The 24,915-nt window shown below is 37.6% G+C and overlaps 1 protein-coding gene across 2 annotated transcripts in view; it reads right to left on the bottom strand.

Moving 5' to 3' along the window:
* LOC117919623 (exportin-7-like) overlaps window positions 1–24,915 on the bottom strand; it is an 83,859-nt gene that overhangs the window by 26,905 nt on the left and 32,039 nt on the right. For both annotated transcript variants that reach the window (XM_034836823.1, XM_034836824.1), the window contains exons 10-23: window positions 24,097–24,164; window positions 19,354–19,440; window positions 19,088–19,240; window positions 18,900–18,995; window positions 18,660–18,719; window positions 18,445–18,566; window positions 18,282–18,369; window positions 3,016–3,120; window positions 2,674–2,775; window positions 2,537–2,589; window positions 2,392–2,455; window positions 2,132–2,266; window positions 1,670–1,782; window positions 1,479–1,572 (exon numbers count right to left, since the gene is read on the bottom strand). In XM_034836823.1, the coding sequence (XP_034692714.1) occupies window positions 1,479–1,572; window positions 1,670–1,782; window positions 2,132–2,266; window positions 2,392–2,455; window positions 2,537–2,589; window positions 2,674–2,775; window positions 3,016–3,120; window positions 18,282–18,369; window positions 18,445–18,566; window positions 18,660–18,719; window positions 18,900–18,995; window positions 19,088–19,240; window positions 19,354–19,440; window positions 24,097–24,164 (1,340 nt within the window). The remainder of the gene's footprint in view (window positions 1–1,478; window positions 1,573–1,669; window positions 1,783–2,131; window positions 2,267–2,391; window positions 2,456–2,536; window positions 2,590–2,673; window positions 2,776–3,015; window positions 3,121–18,281; window positions 18,370–18,444; window positions 18,567–18,659; window positions 18,720–18,899; window positions 18,996–19,087; window positions 19,241–19,353; window positions 19,441–24,096; window positions 24,165–24,915) is intronic.

Here is a 24,915-nt window from a genome sequence, read left to right as displayed (position 1 = left end):
GTTCAGTTGTTTTAAGAAACAAGTCTCACCTACTACTCTGTGGCTGAATCCAAGATAAAAGTCCCATATATTGGCATATTCTTCTACTTGCACTTAGCATGTTAGGAATGGGTGGATCGGGTACCATGACTGCCATTTGATATTCCATTTTGCATCTATAGCAACTAATGTAACTTATAACCCACAATCTTCCATTTGGAAATTGTTGGACCAAAACTTCCTTCACCACCTTCCTTGTACCATTCAAAATCTTCACTTATAGAAACAGAGAACTAACTATGAGAAACAAACAGTCAAAATGCTATTCACTAAACAGCCCAATCAACCAACAAAGACTAAAACATGGTGTTAGAAAATCCTTAACTAGTCATCACTAGCAACCTGGGACAGAACAGCCTCAAACAAAGGACCTATAAAGGCCCCAATCTGAAAGAAGTAGCCAAAATACGCAGGCAGTGGAAACCACTTAGGAAGGAACAATCCAGCTCTCTCACCCTTCACTGCATCATTGCAGGAGCAACTGTCTCAGATTCCCAAAAGAATCTTCCCATTTGGAATAGAACTCTTAAATAATAAAAGCCCCATCATACAATTTCCATATTTATGAATGAATTCACATACCAACATTGTCTTTCTGATATACTATGGAAAGATAACCAAGAATGATAGTTTATACTCTTCAGGTTTTCTGGCAAAGGAGGATTATACTCAATCATACAATTCAGATATCAGCAGTACAAGTGATTACATATACCTTGTTTTGGTATCAAATTGCAACATTTGGAGATTCTGTTTCTTGGGCTTTAATAGAATAAGAGGAAAGAAAGCAAGAAAGGAAAAAAAATGTGAAGAAAGTGTTCATATAATGTAATCTGTTTGATAATAAGAATCTACCATGTTAAAATATGTGTAACAAAATGTAAAAAGGACAACGGTAACCAACATTAAAGAGTTATGATGTTAACTTAAGAAGATAAAACATTGTCAATAGACTCAATAAACACTCACTAGGATTGATAGGTGTCCAACCATGTTACATAGGATTGCAAAAGTCTGACACCAGTATGAGGGGCCAAGATCAGAAAACCCCAAAATTAGGATGAAGAACTTGGGTTTTATTTTCTAGTTGTTTCTAGTTCTTCAAATAGATTAATAATTGATATACAATGGATCATATTTAATAATGATAGCTACAAATGTTACTGTTTTAATCAATATAAAAATGAATTTTGATACTGTTAATTTATTTAATATCACATTATCTCAAGTCATTGAATTAAGAATCAAGAAGCAAGGACTGCAAGATCTCCAAGAAAGAAATAAATGGAGACTGAGTAGCCTATAGAGATGGAGGCTAAACATATATAGAAAATGAAATAAGTTTCTTTTTCTTTTTTTCTTTTTTTCTTTCTTTTTGCGAATGAAGTGTTAAAAGGATCAGAATAAGCCAGGACAACAAATGGCTGGTTGAGCCTTACCTCTGGAATATCTGACCAATGTGAGATGCCTTTCAGGAGAAGTGGCATGTGTGCCGGATATAACCAATCAAAAAGGAAAGAATACATTTTTCGACTGAAAAAATTAACAGAAAAACTCAAAAAGCAGCAAATAGAAATTACTGTAGCCTCAGAAAGCAAATTGCCATTTCAGAAATCACATAAATACTAACCTATTTATGGCCATTGCAATTCCTTTTAGATCCCGCATCAACCCAATTAATGCATATTTTACTGTGTCTGTTCGAAACATTTCCTCAGGCGTTGATTCCAAGCTGACAAAAACCTTAGGTAGCATAACCACAAGGAATTAAGATTAATTGAGAAGAAGAAGCAAATCCCATTCCATCATGTGATTACACACTACTATAAGCAAGAGTAGAGTCATCTATCTAATTCCATAACAAATGCATAAACATAGTTACAATAACAAGCACAAAATTAGATGGTTTTCAAGAATGCACATGTGAGAAAAAATTATTTTTTTATGGATAGGTGCACATGTGAGAAAATTTATGAGCCAGCACACCTATTATATTATTTGAAAAGAAGTTTCATCAACAGGAAAAAAGAAGAAAATCCATTTCATCATATTTAAAATAAAAATCCAGCCACTGAAATGTGAAATCAAGTACCTGCAAAAGAGGATCCATAGAGGTCCTAAACTTCAAAAGGCTATCCTCCATGAATATCAACAAACCAATAGTGTGATAGAAGGTTGTTCTGCTACGAGAACATCGGTAATCTCCCAAAAATGGGAAGTGGTCCCTCTGCAAATAGACAAGCAATGAATTTGTTGTTAAACCAGGACAGCATAAATATTTGGACATGATAAACATTTAGCTGCTTAAGAAGAATAGAAAAATGAAAACAGAAGATGTTAAATTGCAATTACACTGTGATGTGAAATAATGAATTTGACAGTATCCAACTTTAGAAGTAACTTTCCCGTCATATATCTGCACAGAATTGCATGATACTGTATAAAGAATGCTAAGGAATCACAAAGTAACTCCAGTTCTCACTGCAGGAAAACTAACCCAGATGCCATGTCAAAGAAGAGACTTAAGCTATGACTGATAATCTCTTCACCCTGCAAACATGACCAAATCATAGCATGAGCTAAAACTCCAAGAACAAGCTAAGTAGATATAAAAATGTTATTAACTGTCACCACCATGTAGCACTTGAGATTTGTTGCAATCTTTCCGACAATCAAGTTCAATACCAGTAGGTGATCATGGAGGCCAAGAAGCTCAGATAATCGAGTATATAATTGCTGCAATAAAAATAAAAGGTATCAAGGAGCATGAAAAGAATTCTATTCTCCATAAACAAAAACATACAATGGGTATGTCAGATCCTGTGGATGAAGACATGGTCTGTCTGGATCCTAGTGAACTTTTTCTTTTCTTTTTTCTTTTTTCTTTTATTTTTTTCTTTCTTTCTTTCTCCTTTTTTTTTTTTTTTTTTTTTTTTTTTTTTTGGAGACAGGGTTTTGAGCTTGAAATTTATCTACCTTGGATGAATCCGCTGCCTGGTCAACAACATATAACTTTCTAAAATGTTGGAAGAAGGTGAGAATTGCATGATCAAGTCGTTGCTTGCTTATTTCACCATATCTCTATAAAATGCCAAGACAATCAGAACAATAATATGCAAAAGCACTGGGAAAAAATATTACAGAAGCTTGTTTGGGACTAGAAGGCAGGAGTTGCTTCAACCCAAATGAATAAATGAATATCTACTCTACATTTACAACAAGAATTTCAGGAGAGAGATTCCATTTTTTTTATAAGAAACATGGATCTTTTAGGTAAAGGATAAAAATATGCACACAAGAGGACAGGAGATCTTTCAAGGAAGTGTGACAATTTTAACACCATCCAAATCAAGCAAAACCAAAATCTCAGGGAGGAAATCAGTCCCAAACAAACTCCAAATGAGAGGTGGCTCCCCTCTTAGTTAAATGATCTGCTTCCTCACTAGCATATCAAAAGCAAATCTAGTCTTGTGGAAGATCAAAAATTAGACTACATGATCACCAGATTAACAAGCATGTGATCAATGAAAAGGAAATAAATCCAGCTCTTCTTATGGAGAGAAACGATTTATCAGAAACAATTAAATCTTAAAGAGTTCAAAAGACTGGAACTCAACAAAGCCTTTGTTGTGGCATCGTAGGTTTTGAACTCATGATTTTTGCAATAAAATAAATATAAGGTAAATTCACACACAAGAAATATGATGTTTTACTATGATTTTGCCAATTATGCCTAGTCTACATACAAAGAAAACTAATCCACTGTACTATAGAGAAATTACAGATGGAAGATGACATAGGAATGAAAACCATGGCAGAAGCATCCCATGTTTCTTACTCCTATTATCAATACCTTGAACCAAGCCCTATTCCACTGGGTGTTTCCCATCTCTCCCTCATATCACTACATCCCTATACAGCTTCTACAAGCCTACATGAACTGTAATATTTATAAATATTCCTAACACCTTGTTCATAAGAATACATTTTCTACAATGAAATATCGAGAAAATATTTTATACAATATTCTCTAACAAAAGGAATTCTCATGCAACTGGGAGTTGAACCAAATAGGAATCTGATACACTTTCTAACTGCCCTAATCTCAACCACTGGGATTGGTGACATGGATCCTTTTCTAGCATTTGTCTTTGTTTAGGGTCATATTCTTTGGGAAATCCTTGTCAATCACATCTTTCTTCAATGCCTTAGCCCACATTCTTTTTGGACTTCCTCTTGACCTTCTGCAGCTTTAACTTGCATTATATATCTCATGCATAGTGGTGTATTCATTGGTTCTGTGATGCACGGCAAAATCAACTTAGATGATTGTTCTCATCTTGCCTCATAGCTGCCACCTCAAAGAAATATTTATTTTCTATTCTATTGTTAGTCATTCATTTTAACATCCTTCATTCAACAATGCACCCATTTCTCAAAAATGTAGCTTCTCTTTAATCATTTTTTTTGGATGAGTAAATAAGTGTTTATGTAGATTTTTTTAATCATATTAATTGAAGTAACAAGGAAAGTTTAATATGGACAAGATGAGCTATACTTCTCAAACGAAATGATTAAATCCCTCTCACTGAGTACAAACCAACAAAAGAAGAAAGCAATGACCTGGAATAAAAGCATAGTCACTTAAGGGGACAAACAAGCAACCCTTGAGTCAATGCTAAGATTCGGATGAAAACAAAAACAAAATAATGCTAAGATTAATCCTGCAAACGCCTTGGTCATGGAAGCCCAAAGATTGAATCAGGTGATTTGACTGCCTCAAAAGATAGGGGTTCTTCCAACCAATCACATGCTTCAGCACATTATTGGTAATTGGATCCTATAAGGTGGGAGCTCTCAAGTTACCCTTAAGAGGAAGGGCCAAAACTAATGGATAACTGATCTTATAACCTAAAGAAGCAAATACACCCTAAAAGGACAAGATCGATATCCACATCCAACAGCAAACTACTCTCTGTGTATACATGGGAGGATTTTAAGATTCAAGATTTTCACTAAAAAGCATAAAAAGGATAATGGTATCATCCATCAAATTGAAGATAAAGGACCATTGCGAATTTTTTTCAAACCTTAGAGCCTTCTGTAAAGTGTAAACCTCCAAGCATTTCATTAGAAATCACCTGAGTATCCAGTCTACCATCAATGAAAACCCACTAAGGAGGAGATAATTGACATGAAATATGGGATGAAAAATAATAAATTATGTCTATTAGATTGATTATACACACAATTTATATAGGAGATTACAAGAGAAGAAATAGGAAATAAGAGACATAATAGAAAACTAACTTATTCCTAAATCATAAAACTATCTATTTAGAGAAATAGGAAACTACTAAAACTATCTATTTACAGAAATAGAAAACTAACAAAACTATCTATTTACAGAAATAGGAAACTAACATAATAGGAAAATAATTCTCCTATTTTATTTACAGCTCAACACTTCCCCTCAAGCTGAGGAATAGATGTCTTCCATTCCCAGCTTGAATACAAGATCGTGAAACATTGAACTGTTCAGCCCTTTTGTTAGGATATCAACTAATTGATGTTCTGATGGAACATAGGACATACACACTACTCCTTCCTCCAATTTTTCTTTGATGAAATGTCTATCAATCTCAATATGTTTTGTCCTATCGTGTTGTATAAGGTTATGAGCAATATTGATAGCTAACTTGTTGTCACAATAGAGCTTCATAGGACCATCCCACTTGATTCTCAAATCATCTAGAATAATCTTCAGCCAAAGTAGTTCACACAACCCTTGAGCAATGACCCTAAACTCTGATTCTGCAGACGACCTTGCTACCACATTGTGAAAAGAGAGAAAATGGAGAATACCTAATTTTTGTTATTAAAAATTATTAATAATACACATTGGTCTTGGGTATATATATACATGTTAGTGGGACCCACAATACAATAAGGAAAAAAAAAAAGAAAAGTAAATAACTGAAATAACTGTACACTATCTAACACTCCCCCTCAAGCTGGAGCATATATGTTATATGCACCAAGCTTGTTACAAATGTATTTAATTCTAAGACCTCTAAGAGATTTAGTAAAAATATCTGCTAGTTGATCATTTGAATTGACAAAACTAGTCGTCACACATCCTGATGCGATCTTCTCTCTAATGAAGAGACAGTCAACTTCAATGTGTTTGGTCATTTCATGGAAGACTGGATTGGATGCAACATGCAAAGCGGCTTGGTTATCACAGATGAGCTTCATCTGTTCATCCTTTCCAAAGTCATAGCACGATACTCGGCTTCAACACTAGATCTGGTCACTACATCTTGTTTCTTACTCTTCCAGGATATTAGGTTACCTCCAATAAAAACACAATACCCGGAAGTGGAACGTCTATCTGTGGATGAGCCAGCCCAATTTGCATCTGTGTAACCAACAACCTCGGTATGACCTCTATTCTCGTACAACACACCTTGGCCTGGTGTGCTTTTGATATATTGAAGAATGCGGATTACAGCATCCCAATGGCTATCACATGGTGACTGTAGGAATTGACTAACAACACTTACAGGAAAATAAATGTTTGGACGAGTAATGGTGAGGTAGTTCAGTTTACTTACAAGTCGCCGATATCTCCCAGGATCTCCTAAAGGCTCCCCCTGTCCTGGTATAAGTTTGACATTTGGATCCATAGGAGTGTCTACCGGTTTATAGTCTAACATACCGGTTTCTTCCAAGATGTCTAAAGCATACTTCCTTTGGGAAAGAACCACACCGGAACTGGATTGAGCTATCTCAATCCATAAGAAATACTTGAGTTTCCCCAAGTCTTTAGTCTGAAAGTGGGTGAAAAGGTGTTGCTTTAGTTTTTAAATACCATTCTGATCACTGCCTGTAATGACGATGTCGTCCACATAAATTACCAGATAAATACACTGCCCCGAAAAGTTATGATGATAGAAAACGGAATGGTCTGTTGTACTACGAAACATGCCAAACTCCTGAACAACAGAACTAAAACGGCTAAACCATACTCGAGGAGATTGTTTCAAGCCATATAGAGAACGGCGTAACTTGCACACTAAACCAGACTCCCCCTGAGCAACAAAACCAAGTGGTTGCTCCATATAAACTTCCTCAGCAAGATCCCCATGAAGGAAAGCATTTTTAATATCTAACTGATAAAGAGGCCAAGAACGCATAGCAGCCATGGAGAGCAATAGACGAACAAAAACTATCTTGGCAACAGGAGAGAAAGTGTCACCATAATCAGAACCATAAACCTGAGTATAGCCTTTAGCAACTAAGCGGGCCTTAAGGCGATCAACCTGACCACCAGGGCTATGTAGACCCAACGACAACCAACTGTAGATTTACTAGAGGGTAAAACAACAAAATCCCAAGTGGCATTGGAGTGTAAAGCAGTCATTTCATCTACCATTGCCTGTCGCCAGCCTGGATGGGAAAGAGCCTCAGGGGTGCTCTTGGGAAGAGAAACAAAAGATATAGCATAAACAAATGCAGAATAGGGTGAAGATAATCGATGGTAACTCAAAAAATTGTAAATGGGATAAGGATTACAAGTAGATTGATTACCTTTCCGAAAAGCAAAGGGTAAGTCAGCAGAAGGAGGCAGAGCCGAGGCAGGAGAAGCCGAAGAGATAGAAAGTGAGTCAGCAAGTACCTCGGCCAAAGAAGGAGAAACAGCGACACGATGATGGCGATGATAAACCTGAAGTGGGCGAAAAGGCACTGCATCAAGTGGGGAGATAATGGGAAAGGGTAAGACTTTAGAAACAGGAAGAGACTTAGAGGTGGAGAAGAATGGTGAGTCCTCAAAGAAGGTGACATTAGCGGAGAGAAAGTAGCGATGAGTCTCAGAGGAATAACAACGATAACCCTTTTGAAGTCTGGAATATCCTAAGAAGATGCATTTTGTGGCTTTGGCAGAAAGTTTGTCTTGTCCAAGAGTGAGAATATGAACAAAGCAAGTACAACCAAAAACACGAGGAGGAAGGAAATAAAGTGGTTGGTCAGGGAAAATAAGGGAATGAGGAATCTGATCGTGTAATACAGATGAGGGCATACGATTAATCAAATGACATGCTATAAGAATAACGTCCCCCCAAAAACAAAAAGGAACATTACTATGGAGAAGGAGAGTACGAACTGTCTCAACAAGATGTCGATTCTTACTTTCAGCTACCCCATTTTGTTGAGGAGTATGAGCACAAGAAGATTGATGAAGGATCCCATGTTGGGACATAAATGAAGTAAATGGTGCAGAAAAATATTCTCTGGCATTATCACTGCGTAACACACGAATAAAAATATTGAATTGCGTTTGGATTTCAGCATAAAATTTCTGAAAAATAGAGAATAACTCAGCTCGATTTTTCATTAAAAATAACCAAGTACATCGAGAATAATCATCAATGAAAGTGACAAAATACTGAAATCTTAAAGTAGATGCGGTCCGACAAGGGCCTCAAACATCAGTGTAGACGAGTTCAAAAGGAGACTTTGCCCGATTATTCAAACGCTTTGGGAACGAGATACAAGTATGTTTCCCAAGTTGACAGGACTCACACGCAAGCGACGACAAAGATGAAAAACGAGGGACCATTTTCTGGAACTTGGATAGACTAGGGTGGCCCAGGCGACTGTGGATGAGGAGAGAAGCATCAGTGGAAATGCAAACAGCAAGAGTTGAAGGTGAGGCGAGGTGAGGTGATAGAGGCCTTGAGACTCACATCCTATGCCAATCGTCTTCCCCGTACTCCGGTCCTGCAAGGTCACAAATTTATCAGAAAAAGTAATAGAGGAGTTAAGAGTATGAGTGATTTTGCTGATGGAGATAAGATTAAAGGAACACTCAGGAGTATAAAGGACAGAAGTGAGAGGTAGAGAAGAGAGAGGATGTGCCAAACCAATGCTTTTAGCTACAATTTGAGAACCATTAGCTAAGGTAATAGTAGGTAAGGCAGAGGTAGTAGTAATAGAAGAGAAAAGATCTTTATTACCAGATATGTGATCAGAAGCGCCAGAATCTAGAATCCAAGGTCCAAGAGAAGATATGTGGGTAAGACAAGCAAAAGCATTACCAGTCTGGGCAACAGAAGTAACAGAAGCTGACTTGGTGGCCTGATAGCGGAGATAGTCATCATACTCACTGTCAGTGAGGGAAATACCCTAAGATGTGGAGGAGCTTGGAGGTTGAGGTGGCTGAGGTGGCTGAGGATCAGATGACTGGGCCATGTGGGCAGTGCAAGGAGGCCGCCCATGTAACTGATAACACCGATCACGAGTGTGGCCAAGCTTATTGCAATAGGTGCAATGAGGACGTTGGCCTCTACCTGGGTTACCACTGCGTCCTCCTCGAGAGTTAGTTTGAGAAACTAACACAAGAATCTGAAGTGTTATCAGATGGCAAAGTCTGAGTGGAGGAGATATGGAGGAGGCGAGCAAACACATCATCCAAGGATGGTACGGAGGAACTGTCAAGAATATGATCGCGGACGGTCTCAAGATCTGGATGGAGGCCAATAAGCGTAAGAACCATGAAGAACTTGTCAATTTGTGTTCGTTGATCCCCAACATCAGTCGTAAGAGGCATCACGGTCAAGAATTCCTCTTTAAGAAAGGCAATCTGGTCAATATAAGTAGATAAATTCATGTCTTGTTGTTTGACATTGACAATAGAATAAGCCACCTTATAAAGACGTTGGATATCATTCGTGTATAGCCCTTTCGCCTGATTCCAAAATTTAAAGCATGTTTTGTAGGCCCGAAGATGAAGCAGAATCTTAAGATCAACTGATTGTCATAACATACTATATAACTGTGCATCTATCTTCCTCCATTGTACTCTGTCAACCTCAGGGATATCCGCCTCCTGCGTAACAAGGTGATCCTCATAACCTTAACCCATAAACCAAAGCTCCACAGAGGCAGACCAGGACAAATAATTTTCATTGCTAACCAATTTCTCCGGATAAATCATAGGAGATCCAGATATAACAGAGGAAAAAATGAAACTTTTAGTAGTCATATCTACTTATCTGGAGAACGAAATATGTTTGGATCGAAGAGAGCCCTATTACGGCTTCAAATCGCGGCTGAAAGAAGAAAAACCGAGGATCCACGGCTGTGAGTGACCAAATAGTAAAGAAAAACAAATGTGGCACTACTGGAAGGGTAGAAGAACACTTCCTACGACGCGTGTAGGGCTCGGGGTGGAGAGGAAGTCACCGAAGGTCACCGAAAAGGTTGTTTAGAGGGCGGGCGGAGACAAAAAAAGCCAAAAAATGCACTTGCAAGGCTCGAATGGCACAAGCACAGATGGAGAGTGGCTAGACGGCGTCAGGCGAGGCTGAAGGTGGAAGCGCGTTGCCGGAAAGTGCTCCACGCACCCTCACACGCCGGCGCATGAAGTTCAGGCCACCGAAGAAGAAATGCGCGTGGCCGGCGCGTGACTGAGATTCTCCCTCCGGTGCTTTGACAAAACTTGAAGATCTCCTCCTTGTGCACCTAATGGTATGGTCGGCGTCTGAAAAGGACTGTGCCGGGAAAGTTGCCGGAAAAGTCGTTGGTGGTGAGGGTTTTCTGACGGCAATACGATTGACTGGAAAACTTTAGAAGATGCGAAAGGTAACCAGAATGAAACACGGTCACTGAAAAGTTTCCCATAATTAATTCACAGATAAACCGAAAATAATTAGGTTTTTTTTTTTTCTCCCTAGGCTTTGATACCATGTGAAAAGAGAGAAAAAGGAGAATACTTAATTTTTGTTATTAAAAACTATTAATAATACACATTGGACTTAGGAATATATATACATGCTAGTGGGACCCACAATACAATAAGGAAAAAAAAAAAAAGTAAATAACTGAAATAACTGTACATTATCTAACAGCTTGGTTGAAATACTCCCTCCTGTTATTTGTCCTGAGAGTATGGATTTTTACTCCAATAAGTTTTAAATAAGTTTATGAAAAGATGAATAAGATTATGAAAAGATGAAAAAATAAATGATACTTCATATTTAGATTTCATAAGATATACCCAAGTAGAACGAGTACAATCATCTACAAATATTATAAACCATCGTAAGTCGGAACTATTAGTGACACAAGATGGACCCCAAACATCATACTGTATCAAACTAAATACAGGAAAATTATTTGGAGTATGTTGAAATTTGGCATTCAAAGTTAGGGTTTTTTAATTTAGGAAAGTATTTTAGGAATAAAGAAGGAGAGATCATTTAGGATGATTCAGTTTCCTAATTTTAGGAGAGAATCAAGCTAGATTGATTTTTTCTTATTCAGTCAGTTGTGTATATATATGTGTATGGTGTGTACCTAAAGCATCAATAAAGGAATTCAGAAATTCTTCATGGTATCAGAGCCAGTTTTCTGAAACCCTAATCCCTTCTGGCCACCTCGTATTCAGGCCATCATTCATTCCGGCCAAATCTCTGTGGCCATCTCTCAATCCGACCATCTCTCATTCCGGTCATCAGTCCATGTTCTCAGAGCCAAGGGGGAAAACGCTTTCCGGTCGGTCGAATCGTCGTCAGAAAAACATTCACCGCCGGCGAACTTTTCCGGCGAACTTTTCCGGCGACGGTTTTTTTTCACACCGCAAGGAGCGTCTGGAGGAGATCTACAACTTTTCCAAAAACACCGGAGCCAGAAAACCATCCACGCGCCCTCACGCGCCGGCGCGTGAGCCACTTTCCGGCGACGCGCTTCCTACTCCAAGCTCGCCTGACGCCGACCAGCCACCCTACGTACCTGTTTCTGCCATCCAAGCCCTGCACGTGCCTCTTTTGGGGTCTTTTTGCCTCCGCGAGCCCTCCGATCAGCTTTTCCGACGTCCTCCGGCTATTTTTCCTCAACTCCAATCCCTGCACGTGCCTTGGGAAGTGTTCTTCTACCTTTCCGGTCCATGACGAAATACGGAATGGCATCATCACAAGTATCCAGCGTCACGTCACCAGAATTAGGAAGCAGATCTGAAATTCCAAACCTTGGTGGTAGTGATTCCTCTCCTATTCTCATCACAGGACACAAATTAAATGGTCATAACTACTTACAGTGGTCACAATCTGTGTTGCTGTTCATTTGCGGTAAAGGAAAGGATGAGTACCTCACTGGAGAAGCAGTCATGCCAGAAACTACAGAACCGGGTTTCAGGAAGTGGAAGATTGAAAACAGCATGATCATGTCATGGCTTATCAATTCCATGAATAATGACATAGGTGAAAATTTCTTGTTGTTTAGGACTGCAAAGGACATATGGGATGCAGCCAAAGAAACTTACTCAAGTTCTGAAAATATTTCAGAACTTTTTCAGGTTGAATCAGCCCTACATGACTTCCGCCAAGGAGAGCAGACAGTTACTCAGTATTGCAACACACTCACAAGGTATTGGCAGCACCTTGACTTATTCGAGACTCACTCATGGAAATGTCCTGATGATGCAGCAACATACAGGAAAATTGTGGAACAAAAGAGACTGTTCAAGTTTTTCCTAGGACTAAACAGGGAATTGGATGATGTTAGAGGCCGAATCATGGGCATTAAACCCCTGCCAAGTCTCAGAGAGGCTTTTTCAGAGTTTAGGCGTGAAGAAAGTAGAAAGAAAGTGATGATGGGATCCAAAGAGCAACCTGCCCCAACATTGGATGCCTCTGCCCTTGCGACTCGGTCATTTAATAGTAGTGGTGGAGATCGTCAGAAACGGGATAGGCCTTGGTGTGATTATTGTAAGAAACCAGGCCATTATAAGGAGACTTGCTGGAAGCTTCATGGCAAACCGGCTGATTGGAAACCAAAGCCACGGTCTGACAGAGATGGCAGAGCACACGTGGCTGCCAACTCTGAGAGCACCTCTGTTCCCGAGCCGAGTCCATTCAACAAAGAGCAGATGGAGATGCTACAGAAACTATTAAGCCAAGTTGGCAGTGGCAGTACTACCGGTGTAGCCTTCACTGCTAATCGAGGAGGAATGAAGTCGTGGATAGTGGACACAGGTGCTTCTGATCACATGACAGGAGATGCTACCATTCTTCAAAATTACAAGCCAAGTAATGGTCATTCATCCGTCCATATTGCTGATGGTTCAAAGTCAAAAATTGCTGGGACAGGTTCTATAAAACTTACTAAAGACTTATATCTTGACTCTGTTCTCCATGTTCCAAACTTGGATTGTAATCTTTTGTCCATTAGCAAATTGGCCCGTGATCTCCAATGTGTTACTAAATTTTATCCAAACTTGCGTGTTTTTCAGGACTTGAAATCGGGGAAGATGATTGGCAGTGCTGAACTGTGTTCCGGGCTCTACCTCCTCTCATGTGGCCAATTCTCAAACCAAGTCTCTCAAGCAAGTTGCGTACAGTCTCAGAGTATGTTAAAGTCTTTCAATTCTGTGTCAAATTCTAAGGTCAATAAAGATAGTGAGATTATAATGTTACACTATCGCCTTGGTCATCCTAGCTTTGTTTACCTTGCAAAATTGTTTCCCAAATTATTTATCAATAAAAATCCAGCATCTTATCACTGTGAAATTTGTCAGTTTGCAAAGCATACTCGAACAGTCTATCCTCAAATCCCATACAAACCTTCGACTGTTTTCTCTCTAGTACATAGTGATGTGTGGGGTCCCTCCCGGATAAAAAATATTTCTGGCACTCGATGGTTTGTGACATTCGTTGATGATCATACACGGGTAACATGGGTTTTCCTTATGAAAGAAAAGTCAGAGGTCGGGCACATTTTTCAAACCTTCCATCTTATGGTTCAAAATCAATTCAATTCCAAAATTCAAGTCCTCAAGTCAGATAATGCAAAGGAATACTTTACTAGTAGTCTCAGTACTTATCTTCAAAATCACGGCATTATCCACATAAGTTCTTGCGTTGACACCCCACAACAAAATGGGGTGGCTGAACGCAAGAATAGACATCTCTTGGAGGTTGCCCGGTGCCTTATGTTTTCCTCTAATGTTCCAAACTATTTCTGGGGGGAAGCTATTCTCACAGCTACTTATTTGATTAACCGTATGCCATCCAGAGTGCTTACCTTTCAATCCCCACGTCAACTTTTCTTAAAACAATTTCCTCACACCCGTGCAGCCTCTTCTGATTTACCACTCAAAGTATTTGGTTGCACGGCATTCATTCATGTGTATCCTCAAAATCGTAGCAAATTTGCTCCTCGAGCGAATAAGTGCATTTTCCTAGGGTATTCTCCAACCCAAAAAGGGTACAAATGCTATTCTCCAACCAACAAAAGATTTTACACCACCATGGACGTCTCTTTCTTTGAACATGTCTTCTTCTATCCCAAATCTCATGTTCAGGGGGAGAGCATGAATGAACATCAAGTTTGGGAGTCTCTTCTTGAGGGTGTACCTTCTTTTCACTCAGAGTCACCAAATCCTCTTCAATTCGCGCCCACTGAGTTGTCCACACCCATACCGTCATCAGTCCAACCATCTCCTGTGACCATCCAGTCTCCCATGCCTATTCAACCTATAGCCCCACAACTTGCTAATGAGAACTTACAAGTTTACATCAGGAGGAGGAAAAGACAGGAATTAGAGCACGGATCACAATCAACATGTGGCCAATATATTGACTCCAATTCAAGTCTTCCTGAAAAGAACATAGGTGAGGATAGGGCTGGAGAGGTGTTAATTCCCAGCATTGATGATTCTACTCTGCCGATTGCATTGAGGAAGGGTGTTAGGAGATGTACAGATCACCCAATTGGGAATTATGTTACATATGAAGGGCTATCACCATCTTACAGAGCATTTGCTACTTCTCTTGATGATACTCAGGTTCCCAACACAATACAAGAGGCATTAAAAATTTCAGAATGGAAGAAGGCAGTACAAGATGAGATTGATGCACTTGAGAAGAATGGGACGTGGACTATCACAGATTTGCCGGTTGGGAAGAGGCCCGTGGGGTGCAAGTGGATTTTCACCATAAAATACAAAGCAGATGGATCAGTCGAGAGATTCAAGGCTCGTTTGGTAGCTAGAGGGTTTACGCAATCCTATGGGATAGACTATCAGGAGACTTTTGCTCCTGTTGCAAAACTGAACACTATCAGGATTCTTCTCTCATTGGCTGTCAATCAAGATTGGTGCTTGCAACAACTGGACATAAAAATGCGTTTCTAAATGGTGACCTAGAAGAGGAAGTCTACATGGAAATACCACCTGGTTTCGAAGGAAGTATGGCAAAGAATCAGGTTTGCAAACTCCAAAAATCCTTGTACGGCCTTAAACAATCTCCCCGAGCCTGGTTTGATAGATTCACAAAAGCAGTCCTGAAGCTGGGCTACAAACAAGGTCAGGCTGATCATACTCTATTTGTCAAGAAGTCTCATGCCGGGAAAATGGCCATATTGATAGTCTATGTTGATGATATTATTCTATCTGGGAATGATATGGAGGAATTACAGAATTTGAAGAAGTATTTGTCAGAGGAGTTTGAAGTTAAAGACCTTGGAAATTTGAAATATTTCCTTGGTATGGAAGTGGCTAGATCAAGGAAGGGAATTGTAGTCTCTCAAAGAAAATACATACTCGATCTTCTTAAGGAGACCGGTATGCTTGGATGCAAACCAATTGATACTCCTATGGATAGTCAGAAGAAACTTGGTATCGAGAAAGAAAGTACACCGGTAGATAGGGGGAGATATCAGCGGCTCGTCGGGCGCTTGATTTATCTCTCACACACTCGGCCAGATATTGGCTTTGCAGTGAGTGCTGTAAGTCAATTCATGCACAGCCCCACTGAGGAACACATGGAAGCAGTTTACAGGATTCTTAGATATTTAAAAATGACACCAGGGAAAGGTCTATTCTTCAGAAAGACAGAGAACCGTGACACTGAAGTATACTCAGATGCGGATTGGGCAGGAAACATCATTGACAGGCGGTCTACTTCTGGATATTGTTCTTTTGTCTGGGGAAATCTTGTTACCTGGAGGAGTAAGAAGCAATCAGTTGTAGCCAGAAGTAGTGCAGAAGCTGAGTACAGAGCTCTTGCACAGGGAATCTGTGAAGGGATTTGGATAAAAAGGGTTTTTAGTGAACTGGGGCAAACGAGTTCATCTCCAATTCTGATGATGTGTGATAATCAGGCAGCTATAAGCATAGCAAAGAACCCCGTGCATCATGACAGGACCAAGCACGTTGAGATTGACAGACACTTCATCACAGAGAAGGTGACTAGTGAGACGGTTAGATTGAACTATGTTCCTACCAAGCACCAAACCGCAGACATCCTCACCAAAGCTTTACCTAGGCCTAACTTTGAAGACTTAACTTGCAAGCTGGGATTATATGATATATATTCTCCAGCTTGAGGGGGAGTGTTGAAATTTGGCATTCAAAGTTAGGGTTTTTTAATTTAGGAAAGTATTTTAGGAATAAAGAAGGAGAGATCATTTAGGATGATTCAGTTTCCTAATTTTAGGAGAGAATCAAGCTAGATTGATTTTTTCTTATTCAGTCAGTTGTGTATATATATGTGTATGGTGTGTACCTAAAGCATCAATAAAGGAATTCAGAAATTCTTCAGAGTATTTATTTGAAGAGGTATGCGATGATGTGTCACAAGTTCACAACTTTCATAATGCAAATCCTTGACATCAATATTTGCAAGCAAGTAGGGAAAGTGTCTTTTTAGAATTGAAAAAGAGGAATGGCCTAAGCATCTATATCAAAGCTACATCTGATTTATTTTAGAAGTAGTAGTAGAAACCAAGCCTTGAGGGTTTGGTTTATGTAGTACAGCTCATCCCTTAGTTTAGAATGTCCAATCATCTTTGTTAGTGCATTAGGCTATCTGGGTAGTTCTTGTGAGTTACACTCTCTTTAAAGATTCAAGGTTGCTGCAAAATGATCCCAGGATTAAACACGTATGGTTGAGTGAGAATAATGACATAAAAGGCATAGAATGGACTTAAATTAGGAATTAAATTAATTTGGAATTAAATTGAGAATTTAAAAAGAAAAATTCTTCCAAATAATAAAATTAATTTGAAAAAAAACTTTAAATTGAGAATTTAAAAAAGAGAATCTTTCCAAAAATTTTAAGAAGTTTGGAAAGGAATTTAGATTAAGAATTTTAAAAGGAAAATCTTTTCAAATCTTTTTAAACTTAAAATATGAAATCTTTTCAATTCTTTCTAAAATTCCTATGTTTCTAAATTGTTTTTTTGGTAAAATATGATTTCCAAATCAATTCCAAGTCCACTAGGTTTTCTCTAATATATGCCTATTAGGAAAGTTCTCTCAAGAACTCATGTGCAAGACCTATCTGTATTGCCTAGAACATGACAATACCATTAACATTAACACCCTAAATCTTAATCACAAGGGTGGCAAAATTGAAGTCTGGGCTACAGCCAAGTTGAATGCCTGAATTTGTCCTGTCTAGAGTTTCCTAAACAGCCTAGACTCATTTTTATGGTCTAAACTAGGATGGATGCAGTTTTGATGCGATAATTAGCTTTGTGGATAGAATAAATGTGAACATTTTAGCTGTTCTCAATGTGTCTGGAATTGAACTGAACCCTACTTGTGAATGGATTAGGAATCTGAAATGGTGTTCATGAAAAGGGAGCTACAGTACCGCAACGTAACAAGTATTCTGTGAAGGATGTCCATTCAAAGAGCATACAGTATTCATAAGAAAAATAAAAAGCAAAAATTAATGTGCAAACCACAAACTCATGCAGTCTCCTGCTCAGGGTATTCATCCTCAGGAGTATCATGTGTATGATCCAACATTTGGGACATGCAAAACCAAAAAGTATAACTACTTTCACTGACTCTTTTAAGTTACATTTTCTGCCACCAGAACAAGTTTGTAAATTGCTGCATTTGGAATGATCCTAGGCTCATGCATTCACTTGCACTACAACCTAACAACTAAAATATGCAAAATTATATTTCCTATTCATATAAAACCTTTGTACACCATGCAACCAGATTAATTTATAAAAACAGATATACTTTACTTATTTTTTATATGATAATTAATTAACATTAGCTGTTTGCAAATACTTAAAACTTATGATGACAAAATAAAAGTCAAACATGAAAGCAAAACTATAAATTTATACTAAAATTCTGAAAAGACTGTAAAATTAACAAACTTCATGTTGCATTTGAAATTCCAAAATAAACAAACTCTAGTATCAAATCAACATACCAGACGGTGTAATCCACTGTCTGTGACATTTACCAACTGCAACACACGTGCTGAAAGTTCTGCGTCGATTTTTTCCTGTGATTCCCCACTGCAAAAGAGAAGCAAAGAAAAATAAAAGGAGAGACACAATAACCCTCCTGAATTGCCAGTAGAAATCTTTTACCTAAAGCTATTAAATTGCTTTATCTTAAGAATAGCAGCGACTATATGTACTATCCAAGCAAGTTTTGTTTCAACAAGAGACAGTTCACTTCCATCTGCACTGGCCTGTAGGCGTGCTTCTTCCTATATAAATCAAATTAAGATGTTGGTCAAAATCATAATCATCATATAGAAAATTCACATAAAGGCATTCTGCAAACTGCTATTTGTGCATACCATATAGATTTGCAGGATAGGCTCCATAACCGTTAATATATATACGCTACATCTTTCATACTGCATCAGGAACCCAAATGAAAGTTTTGAATTCATCATTAAAGTGCATGCAACTTGATAGCCCAAAAGCATAAGTTCTATAATTTAAGGATATATATAAAGAGTGAGAGAAATATAGTTCTCTCAAGTGTTAATAACAGATATATAAATTTTATGTTTGAAGCATCTTAAAGTCTAAACCTGAAATCTGCAAAGGTGAGGAATGCAATCAAGCTGATCCTGAAGAAGTTCAACATTGTCAAGCAAATTTTCAGAGAGATCATCTGAGAACTCATCCTGCACCAAGTAGAAAAAGCCAGAGAATCTAGTGTAAAACATTCTATTTATCATCTCCATGCATAGTCTGATAAGAAAATATGTCATGTAACCTGCAAGGAATCCAATCTTGATGAGACAAAACCTTCTACAATCTTAGGCACATATCCATCCAGCAGGGCTGGTGTGTCACCCTTCAAATATGGCACAGATGTTACCAAACGAGACCACAGCCCTAGAAGGTAGTAAAGACTGCCACTGGCCCACTGGTGGGAAACACAATGATTTAATCAGCTTCAGATTAGAGAAAATTTTAAACATAGGCGAGATGACATTGCAACATTTACATTCTGGATAAAAGTTATGCGCATCTACTGACCTGCCAAGATTCCAGAGACTTCAATGTGAACTCTGCTGTTAAGCGTATCCAATCCCTATAGCCCTCCATGTTCACAAGATCGGATAACTGCAATACAAGTTCAGAATTACAAGGACCATGAGGAACAACATGCTCATCTTCAAAAAAATAAAAAATAAAAAGAAAAAAAGAAAAAAAAGAAAGAAATGAACAATATGCTATAAGTCAATTGAATTCAATCTCAATTGGCTGCTCAATTTCAATAAAAATGATATTACTTTTTATCTAGCCTAAACAACTTTTTGGACATGAGAAAAGAAAAACTGAGAATTAACGTGGATTCTCTAAGACGATTGATTTTCCTTTTATGGAAAAACTAGATATCCTTACCGAGTTTCTGCCATCCAAAAACCAAAGAGGGAGAAGGAGAGAGATAAAAGTAGAAACAATAACTGAACAGCCAAAAGATCCTCATCACTCAGTTTCCACTCATACATATAATAAGATTTAACAAGGAACTCCTTCTATGACCCATCCACATTTATTCTACTCGTCAAATTGTATGAAAATCATAGCTTAATCTCCTTAAGCTTCCATCCTGGAATTTCAATTCCCTCAAACATGATTTTGTTGCACTTCCATAAACACCAGATAGAGCCACCCCACCATATCTTCTTCATTCCCATTCTAGCAAACTTGCTATGCCATGTGGAAAGCATCTACCTATGGTTCTTGGAAGCACCCAACACAGACTAAAAACTATGAATGACATTTACCATAAATCCCTGTCTACCTCACAATGCACCAACAAGTGATCAGACTCTCTCTAACAATATCAGACCTGCTGATGGTAAAGAGTATTAATGAAGTCCACAGAAGAATAACCCAACTGGCTTATTGAGGATGAAACACAAAAAGGAAGGAAAACCAAGAAAGCAAAATTTCAAGGTAAACATTTTCAGCCAATAAATAATCACACATTCAGCCTAAGAGAGGGGGATTTCAATCCCTTCTATAAAAAATTCTGCAGTCAACTCTGCACCAAAAGCCACATTTTGTTTAAAGGTTGTTGCTTGAGCTCTAATAAAATAAATTTCAGTTTAAAACAACTCCAAATCAACAAATATGTTCTAATAACATTTTTAGAAAATTGCACAAGCTACACCATGTTACAGTACCCCAAACAGTATCATATAAAATCCAAGCCAACACAAACTTAAAAGAATGTAAAAGAAACTCAGTGATGCCTCCTGTTCTTATAAAACATACTGAAAAAGAAAGGGTCAAGGTTAACTTGGTTTCTGTTGGTTCATGCAGTTGACTTTCCTATGAGTGTAATTTGACCCACATCAACACCCAGGAGAAAGAATCACCCTGAAGTTAACACCGCCTCCATCTTTCCCACAAAAGAGCATGCATGAACTAACTTGCCACACTCATTGCAAAGGCTATGTCAGAGTGAGTATAAACCAAGTATATCAACTTCCCGACTAATCTTTATCATCGCTCTTTGTCTATCGGTGTATCCTTTAATAAGTTGGCACCTAACTGGAGTATCAATAGGCTTACAAGCTAACATTCCAATTTCACCAAGTGTGTTTAAAATATATTTCCTTTGAGAAACAAGATCCCTTGCTTTGATCTAGCAACTTCAATGCCTTTAAAATATTGCAATGTGTCAAAGTCTTTAATCCCAAATTTTGTTGCCAAATATGTTTTTAGTTTACTCATCTCCTCATTATCATTACCTGTCACCACAATATTATCCACATACACGATCAAGGGGGCAATCTTCCCTTCGAGTGCATATTTGAGAAAAAGAGTGTGATAAGACTAGCTTTAATGGTATTCATACTTCTTCATAGTCTGAGTAAATCCACCAAACCAAGTTCTACGTAGCTGACTGCTTGAGTTCATATAAGGACTTCCTCAATCTATGTAACTTACCTCAAAGCCAAAAGGAAAGTCCATGTATACTTCTTTTAGATCTACATGAAGAAATGCATTCTTCCAAAGAAAAAAAAAATCAAACCAAGTTTCTTTTCTCATGTTTCTTTTCTCAATTAATACATATATTTTGTTTATGATAAAAATAAATAAAATAAAACCATTGAAAAGGCCTAGCCAAGTTTATAGGTAACAAAAAAAGGACCCGAATGGCATTTATCTTCACTGTTGGTGCAAAACTTTCCTGATAATCTACCTCATATGTTTGTGTATAACCATTAACCACCAATCTTACTTTGAATCTCTCCACAAAACCACTTGCCTTATGTTTCACTGTCAACACCCACTTGTAGCCAACTATCTTGTTTTCCTCTAGAAAATCCAATAGTTCCCATGTATCATTTTTTTGTAATGCTTCCATTTCTTCAATCATGCCAGATTTCTACTTTAGGTTGTTAAGAACTTCCTATTACTTATTAGGAACATACAGAGAGGACAATTCGTTAGCTAATATTTTTTAAGATGGAGATAAATGACAAAGACGAGAGATATGGTATTTAACAACATAATTTGCAAAACCATAAGAAAGGTTGGTTTTCACTCTCTAGAAGGATAACAAGTCTGGTTTTCAAGAGTTAATTAAGTTGACTTTTCAATGGAAGTGTCAATAGAGAGTTCATGAGAAGCAATTACCTCAGGGTTAACCCTTGTAGGAGCATCCGATTGGTCATTAAGTGGATCAAGAGGTGGTTCAGTAGGTTGAGTCTTCTCCTTTCTTGAATATATCAATCTATATGGCTTAAGAAATTCTCTTGAAGTGAGTGTAGAAGCTTCACATGATGATTCACTAGTGGAATGTAGTGGTAGCACACTAGCACATCCCAAGACTTATTTTCCCCCTTGAGAGAAGCACCTAAATCTCCCCCTCAATGCTAACCTAATCTTTAATAAAAGTAACATCCATGGAAATAAGCATATTTTCTAAAGGTGGGTGGTAGCATTTGTATCCCTTTTTATGGCAATATTATCCCAAAAAAAATGCACTTGAATGGCCTAGGATCAAGTGTACTCTTATGTTGTATATGGATGTGAACAAAACAAACACAAGCAAATACTTTGCTTAGGCTATGAAGAAGTTGGAATAGAATGTGTTTTGGACAAGGACTAGAGGGGGTTCAAAATGAACGACTTTTCAAGGCATTTTGAAGGCATATAGTCAATGAGATATGTTGCATTAAGGACTGCATGACCCCAAAAAGATTTAAGAACATTCATAGCAAAGGGTAAGGATCTCGCAACCTCTAAGAGATGACAATTCTTATGCTCAACTATACCATTATGTGCTATTAGGATGTATCAACACACGAAGTTTCATGAATAATGCCATGAGATTGAAATAGACACTTAGACCCTTATTGAAGTATTCCCCTCCATTGTCATATCATAGAACTTGTATTTTAGTGTTAAATTGGGTACAAACCATTTGATGCCTATGCGCCACATCAATAGCATCAAGTGTCAAATAAGTAGCAACAACAAGTGTCCTATCAATAGCAGCAAGTGCCACATCAGTCAATGCATCTAGTGTTTCATTTTATGATACAAATTGGTCACTTTGAATGTTGTAGCTTTAACAAGTCAATTTGAGTTACTAAATTAGAGTTCTTTTTGAATAGATAATTATAGGTCTACTAGGAGAACTATTAAAGGAGTTTGACTATTATTATGAGAAGTTTCATTATTAGCTCTTTTTTTAAACCAAAAACAATCATATCATTGCATTGAATGGTAAGTATAAGATGATAAAACCTTCCAACAAGTGCAAAATCCTCTATACAAAATATGATTAAAAAAAAGGAAAATAAGTGTATAGTAGTCAGAGAAAAGGCAAATCTATCCGCACACATCAAACTTTTAGTTGTTCTTTTTTTACAAATTACCAACACATAGGGAAACCAAAAACACTTTTTGCTCTCATGTTAATTATTTGTTCTTCAGCGCTAAAATTATTCACACAAACAACATTTTAGTGTTTTATTAGAGTTTTGTCGCTAAGTTCCTAGTGTTTTGCATCACACCCAAGTTGAATTGTATTTTTCTGAAGTTTTTTTATCTCAGTTGCAACAAATTATATACTTCTTTTTCTTTTTTCCTTTTTTGCTTTATTTTTTATGGTGGAGGAGGGGATAGGGCGATTTTGTAAAACATAAAAATGATACTATTCATGGTTGATCTCGCCCAATTTTTTATTGGAGTGTCATTTTTCTATGTAGACCATTATGTTATTTGCTTGCATGCATTCGAAGTAGTTTGATACACTAGAAATCAAATCTTGGCTTCAGAAGGGTGGTCTGACATAACAAACATGGCTCCATTTTTTGTGAGTGATTGATAATTCTCCTTTCTTTAGGGATTTTTTTTTATGTTAAATAGACATTTTATTAAACATCTATATAACATAAATCACTTCTTATTATAGACAGAAAACCAATGATTTTAATATTTGGGTGATGTAATTAAACAAAGTAAACAATAATAATTAAAAATAATTAAAGCAAAACTTGAAAGTTTTAGCAATGTTCACACCAAAGGTACACAAGTAGTAAGTCCTCCTTCCCACAAGAATATCAATTCCATAAATAAACTATGACAACATATTAGAAAGCAGAAGATATTTTTTTGATAAGCAAGAAAAAAATTGACAACCCCTACCAAAAAAGCGCACCAAAGTACATGGGTTGTATGCAAGGCACCAAGGCAAGAATCAAAAAGCAAAAGATAAGGCATGACACACGCACTCAATGCATGAAAAATAACCTGATAATTCGCCTTAAAGCGTCCAAGGAGACGACAGTACTCATGATAATTATCATGATCGGTAAGACCTGCCTCCAAATAATAGTATAAGGATCAATTTCAGATAGAGTCAAATTCAAATGAAATGGGAAATTTATGAACTAAAATTAAGTAAAGACAAAGACATGGTCAGCATTACAAAGACCAAAATGGTTGGAAGTAATGAATTAATAGTAAAATGGCTCAAAGCCATTAAGAAACATTATCAAAACTTAATTGCCAATAGTTTCAAAACTAGAAATTAATGCGGATAGCAAGGACAAGTATGACGTTACAAAATACTTATTTTGATCTCTCACCAGCATATAAGATCGTAATTTTGTACAAGAGAAACATTTATGAATAAGAAAAAGATCATAATCTTCTAACACTCTTAAAGCTTTAGTTCTTCCTTTTAGGCATACAAAAATACTATAATAAAATTCCCAAAGAGTCACTCACTCCTTGCTAGGGTAGTTATTTCTCTTCCTAGGGAACGACCCTTGGGCCCCCTAAACACTAAGACTTGTGAAGGGGAAGAACTCTAAAAAGATCCTATAAAACGCTGAAACAGCTCAATACAAGGTATTTTTAGCGTGAACCCCCCTAACAACCCTCCAGTGGTGTGATCGATCTGAAAACTCTACCTTCAGGATACTTGAGTGGGATTAGTAGGCCTTCAAAGGGGGGCTTAAAGACCATTTATGGACCCCCTAAACACTATTTATCTATACAAAAGGCAATATTCTACTCCTTCTGTAAGGAATAATAGCCTTCCTAATATTAAAATGTTGTTGAGTA

The sequence above is a fragment of the Vitis riparia genome, chromosome 8, assembly GCF_004353265.1.
Source record: "Vitis riparia cultivar Riparia Gloire de Montpellier isolate 1030 chromosome 8, EGFV_Vit.rip_1.0, whole genome shotgun sequence".
Taxonomy (NCBI): domain Eukaryota; kingdom Viridiplantae; phylum Streptophyta; class Magnoliopsida; order Vitales; family Vitaceae; genus Vitis; species Vitis riparia.
Note: the sequence above shows the minus strand (reverse complement) of the source record. Positions and strands in the feature narration are given on the sequence as shown.